General features: G+C 35.0%; 1 protein-coding gene across 3 annotated transcripts in view; it reads right to left on the bottom strand.

The window, feature by feature from the left end:
- Positions 1-267: 267 nt before the first annotated feature.
- The window catches only part of LOC108744347, a 17,634-nt gene continuing 11,855 nt past the window's right edge, over positions 268-6,046 (bottom strand). For all 3 annotated transcript variants that reach the window (XM_025976324.1, XM_018480053.2, XM_018480052.2), the window contains 4 exons: positions 4,825-5,016; positions 4,572-4,694; positions 2,781-3,098; positions 268-1,984 (listed from right to left, as the gene is read on the bottom strand). In XM_025976324.1, coding sequence (XP_025832109.1) covers positions 432-1,984; positions 2,781-3,098; positions 4,572-4,694; positions 4,825-5,016 — 2,186 coding nt within the window. In that variant the 3' untranslated portion in view covers positions 268-431. The remainder of the gene's footprint in view (positions 1,985-2,780; positions 3,099-4,571; positions 4,695-4,824; positions 5,017-6,046) is intronic.

Genomic DNA, 6,046 nt, shown 5'->3' with positions numbered 1-6,046 from the left:
TTTGTAGTTCCTCTTGAGGAAAGCCTCTAGACCGAAACGATATTGTAGAGAAAATAAAGTATTGAAAAAGTGAAATTCTAATGTTTTTTTGATATATGTTTTCTTAATTTTGAGTTGTATTTTTACAGACTTTTGCCCAAATTAATAATTTTTAAAACAAAGACTTTCGGTCTTGAAGTTTTTGATTTCCATTCCCGACAAACTTTTGATATTGCAATCAGAAAAAGCAACAAAAAGTTCTTTATTAAATAAATAATAAACACGATGCAATGCATAACAACCTTTATTCTAATAATACTTATTTTGTTCAAAATGTGACTATCTACAACTGACACTATAAAATTTTTTGGCACGGTATTTAAATATTTAACATTTGAGAATGTGACCTGATGTTCTAAAACACTTGATTTTTATTTCCTACGTCAGTACTTCTAGTATAACTTGAGCTTCCAAATTGAGAGCGGTCTCTTGAAAACAGTCACCTGGCCCTGTTCTTTGCCGCCTACTATGAAAACGTACAAGGGGATGAAGTCGTCTTTTATGGGACGGACGCGAACGTTGGCATTTACTCTTTTGACGGTCTCAATTTTATTAATTTGTTTCTCCACTCGACTTGCACTATTTGCTCTGTGTTTGGTGTTGTCTTTTGTTTGAGAATATGTCTTCTCTAGGGGCAAAGACTTTGGAGGTAATGGACTTTTACAAGAAGCGTTTCTGTAAACAACTTTGTTGATTTTTCCATCTAATTCTTGAAATTCTAATTCTTCTTTATGAGCGTTGCTCTTTGTTGCCTCCCCTTGTTTGGATTCTTCCAGCAAACTGTCAGGTGTGTTGAGCATCTTGCAAATCTGGATTTTTTCGTTATTGGTTATCGTTTTTATATCTGGTCCCATGTAATTGGGGTTGCAAAACCCAAAACGGTCATCTTTCTTATTAAACTTGGACGATTCTATGTGAGCTTGAACTTTGACGCTGTAGCAACTTGCCGATGACAATCTATTAACTGTTTCAATACTTGAATAATCTGATGTTGCAGAAACGTTTTCATTGCCGTCATTAAAACTCTGGAATTTTTTGCCTTCAATTATATGTTGGTAAAGGGGGTTGTCAGCGTAACTCAAGTGGGAATTATAACTTCCCTCTCTCTTGTCAGGCTGAAGGGTTTGAAGAGCGTTATCTTTGGGAATGTTAGGGTCAGGCTGAGGAGGTTCTTGAAATTTTGGGGGCACGAACTCGTTATCGCTTTCATCGTCATCTGTATCCAGAAAAACCAGACGAGCTGCTTCTACTGGTGTTAATGACGGTGTTGGAAGTGTGAGTAAAGTGAAGTTTGGTACCGATATCGGTTCCCTAGGTATCTTGTTCGAGCCACTTGCAAATTCAACATGTTTAGGGATTCTCTGTACAATTTTCTCGTCTTCTGGAGAAATGGGACTGATGTCTTTTCGCTTAATGACGAATGCTGATTTGGATTTTACCATCGTTCCTCTGGTGGGTGTTGTGATTTCACTATCGTCCACATCGTTATCAAAGCCAACTGTAGGTGATGCAAATTGTCTCAAAAGACTTTCCGTGCTTTCAGTTTTGTTGCATCCCAGGACGGTATAGTTGCATTTAGTATTTAGTTTAGGAATGTTCAGTTGCGACAACTTTGTTATTTCGTCTAGGAAACTGTTTTTACTGTAACGAGATGACTTATCCATTGCTCCATTCTGGCTGCCATCAACGTAATTGGATTCGGTTGCCTTAAACGTGTAAGTCTTTTCGATCGTGTCTACTTTATTATTGGGGATGTACGAGGAATGCCTGTTGTTCCTGTCCACTGAATTGCAAGTTCTCGGGCGGTGTCTGACCAAACTCTGATGATCTGTCGGAATGGACTTTTTATTTTCCAAGAGGAATTCTGAAACCGCAAACGCTACAGTTTCTGCCCGTGGCTGAGGTTTGACGCCGGAAATTATAATCTTCTCCCAAGTTTCAGTACCTACACAAATTAATATTTTTCATGGAGTTGGAGCACCATCAGACAATTTTGAAACATTTATACAAGGGAAAGGGAAATAATTGGGACATTTAACGGAAATAAAGGACAAATAAAAACAAATGCTATTGCACGTCTATAATCTCGCTGTGACATCATTTCGAGACCGGAACTGGAGTCGGTGAGTACAAACGTTCGAGTTTAATTACAAGGCCTGATAAGCTCGAAATTTTGATCGCAATAACATGTTGCTGACTTACAACTTTACAAATTGGTCCTTTTTTATATTATAAAAATGCAAAAAATGATTCAGTTTGGTTCTACGGAAAATTACCTTGTAGGTTTTTAAATTCTCTACAAAATATCTAATCATAATGCTAATTACTAAATGTTCACTTATAACTTATAACAATACAAATCATTTAACACTTTAGAACAAACTTACTTTCGTTTAGTTGCGAAACTGTGTGCAAAAGTTTATCATGGTTTATAAATTATAAAACTGCCGGAAACTTAGAAGGCTTAACTACCCAGCACGCCATTTACCATGGTCACAACATTATCGTAAAAAACTTTCAACAAGTTCGCTCTTTAACTCGTCTCGAAATGACGTCATGCTCGTGCAAGTAGCACGGCATTCTCACATATACAATAAAAAATCATTTCTACAAAAGTATTTTCAAATGTAATAATTTCTTTCAAACCTCAATAAACAATTTTAGAACCTAATAAAGAAAATTCTCATAAAGAAACAACGTTTTCGGTACAATATCTAATATTTTCAAATTTCGTTACTTACAAAAGCTGTACTTCCAAAGATCATTAGTTGGGTGGCCATCCCGTTCACCTCCAAATATAATCATCGAGGAAGGTAATCTGCAAGCGGCATGGCTGTGCAATGGTCCAGGACTAATTTTTGTTTTGATACAAGTCCAGCTGTTCATGGTGGTGTCCCATTTCCAAAAGTCAGCCCGTTCCTGTAAATCAGTCATTCCGCCATATATCCAAATACTGTCGTTATGTAGCACGGCAGAGTGTTTATGTCTTCCTGGTGGACAGGTGTCAGTGTTATATTTTTTCGGTGATGAACTTGAGAGAAGATGCCACGAATAGGTTTCTAAAACAAGACAACTGAACTTTTCAAATTGTTCGAATAATGAGCATTTATTTATTTATCTGCAACAAACTCTTTCCCCAAAGTTTTAGTCATTTACTTTTGGGCACCTACTACGAATTCTGTTTCACCAGCATTTTCATTTTCAAAAGGCGGCTGAAGAAACGAATGACAGGGACATAGAGATAGAATGGAACTGTATTAAAACGTGCCTAAAGTTAGCAGCTACAGACAAGCCAGGTCTTAAACAAAACGAAAGTAGGAAAGCCTGGATAACAAATGAGATTGTAGAATTAACAGAAGAAAAGCGCAAATACAAAAACAGGACAGACGAAGAAGGACAGAATATATATAAGGCTATAAAGTGGAAAATAATTAGGAAGCGTAGGGCAGCTAAGGAACATTGGATTGATAGGAGGTGTAAAGAAGTAGAAGAAAATTTTAAAGTAGGTAAAACCGATGAGACTTATAAGTCACTTCTAAGATTGTTAAAGATGTATGTTTGGAGCGCGGCGCTGTACGGGTGCGAAACATGGACAGTGGGCGCAGCGGAAAAGAAAAGTTTAAAATCGTTCGAAATGTAGTGTTATAAGAGAATGATGAGGATACCCTGGATAAAAAAAGTTAGAAATAAAGAGGTATTAGAAAGAATAGGAGAACAGAGGACTCTATGAAAGTCAATAAGAAATAAGCGAGATAAATCAGTAGTACACCTTCTCAGGCATGAAGGTCTAGTCAGAGACTTATTAGAGGCAGAAACGAGAGTTAGGATGGGTAGAGGTAGACCTAGATTAGATTTCTGTTCGCAAATAGTTAAGGATTTGGGTTGTTCTAGTATTAGGGAAATGCGAAGATTAGCTCAAGATAGGAAAGTGTGGAGATGTGTCCAAACAACCTCAGGACTGACGGCCTTATGATGATGATATTCTTGTAATACAACGTCAATTTGGTATATTTGCATAAGATAAACTGTTATAAAATCTAAGAGATAGAACAAAACGTTTTAATTTGCAGATTTATTCTTAAAAGAAGTAGAAGGAAAAGTCTCTGCCTAATATTACTGTTTTTGTATAACAATCTCGGTGCCTATATGAAGTCTTAAAGTCACTTCAAATGCCTTTCGAGTTGTTTCAGACTTTAAGAGGATTTGTTATTCTACCTATGCTTATTCAGCGGCTTCTAATAAAACGAACATATCGATTTATAAAAAGTAGGACAAGATGTGCTGAAAGGTAAGCATTATCAACAGATTTTAAAGGGCTGGCTTGCTACTAATCATTAAAAAGGATGTAGGTATGTACACTGTTAGTCCTGTTACCGGATTTTTTTTCTACCGGATTATTAAAGAACGTTGCAAACTCTCATCTGTACTATTTCTCTATCATCTATAATATTTCAGTTTCATTCCTTTGAAAAAGCACTTTTTATAACTGTGTCAATTAAAAAGGAAATTTTATTTCAAAGAGAACGGCTTACCAAAGTTGAAAGTCCATAATTCACTGCATGAACCCCGTAAATCTTGATAACCACCGTAAATAAACATTTTGCCTTTATGTACCAGTGCAGTGTGTCCTCTACGTCCTTTAGGAGTAGCTGTTCCTAAAAGCAATTAAGGATAGTTTGTAGCTATCAAACCTAATAATACAATTAAATAAAATCTCTATTTTGGTTAAATATTAGGTAGGTGTACATTATTAATAAACCGGAAAGCTTTAATTGTTTTTTTTACCATTTTTTGATTGTATCTTCTTCCAGCTATTATTCTTAATATCGTACACCCATAAGGGTGTTTCGCCCCCGGCTGAAAAGCTCACTTCTCCTCCGAACACGTATATGCAGTCTTTATATACGACCGCCGAGTGTTCTTGCAAACAGGGTAGTTTATCCCCGCTGGGTTTCAGTTGTTGCCATTTTCCAGTCACTATAACAACGTCGTTTCTTCTTTATATTCCGCATTTTTTATTAAAAAGGCAGAAAACAGCAATGCATCTTTTATATAGGCAATTATTTAAAATTGCGTACTTTTAAAAAAATATAAGCAGCATCATAAAAGAAAGAGCAACCTCGATACTACTCTAACGCTTACTGGAATGAGTCCTGACCCGAATTTAATATTTTTGTACATTGATTTAGAAATAAAATAAATCATAATTTTAAATTATTGTTATTGAAATCGTTTTTTTTTTTGGTAATCAAAATTTTTAAACAGAGAAATTTAAAATTGTTTAAGAAAGGAACGGCTAATCGATTTGAAAATTTGAGAAAGATTACTAAAGTATTTGCTTCATACACGGCTCTGAGTGAGTGCGTGAATTCTGGACGCGGTAGAGATTTTAGGTTTTTGGTGGAATTTAACACACTTTGCAAAAGTAAAATTACTAAATGAAACGCAATGAAAACTTAACAAATTTAATTAACAATCGCTGAAGGAAGAAGTGGAACAGTTGAATAATAGATCGGAAGTGTTAGTAGTTTTGCAAATAAATTTTAACGAAGATTAAAAGGGTGGAGCTAGAAGTATTTTAACTAAAGTAGGGATCGAATCAGAAAAGAATGAAACTTGGAAAGAGTGATTAGATGAAATACTAAGAAAAAGATTTCGCCCCAATGTACCTAGAAACCCAATATTAAAATGCAATTAAGAAGTAATAAGAATTATACAGCTCATGCTGTTAGTAAACGAAATTAAAATGTTAAGGGATTAGTGGAAAGTACAAGTAGTAAAGTAATTTGTAGAGAGAATAATAGAAAGGTACAGATACAAAAGGTTTTGAGAAGATACATTTGAAAGCATATTTACATAATAACAATAGGAAATATTTACAAAAGAAAGAATTGAATTATACGTTACAATATTGAGTTGGGAAAAATATCAATATATCAAATATCAAAAATATATAAGTGATATCATATCGTAACAAAAATATATGTGGCAAATATGTGTAGCCACA

The sequence above is a fragment of the Agrilus planipennis genome, unplaced genomic scaffold (assembly GCF_000699045.2).
Source record: "Agrilus planipennis isolate EAB-ADULT unplaced genomic scaffold, Apla_2.0 scaffold17, whole genome shotgun sequence".
Classification (NCBI taxonomy): Eukaryota; Metazoa; Arthropoda; class Insecta; order Coleoptera; family Buprestidae; genus Agrilus; species Agrilus planipennis.
Note: the sequence above shows the minus strand (reverse complement) of the source record. Positions and strands in the feature narration are given on the sequence as shown.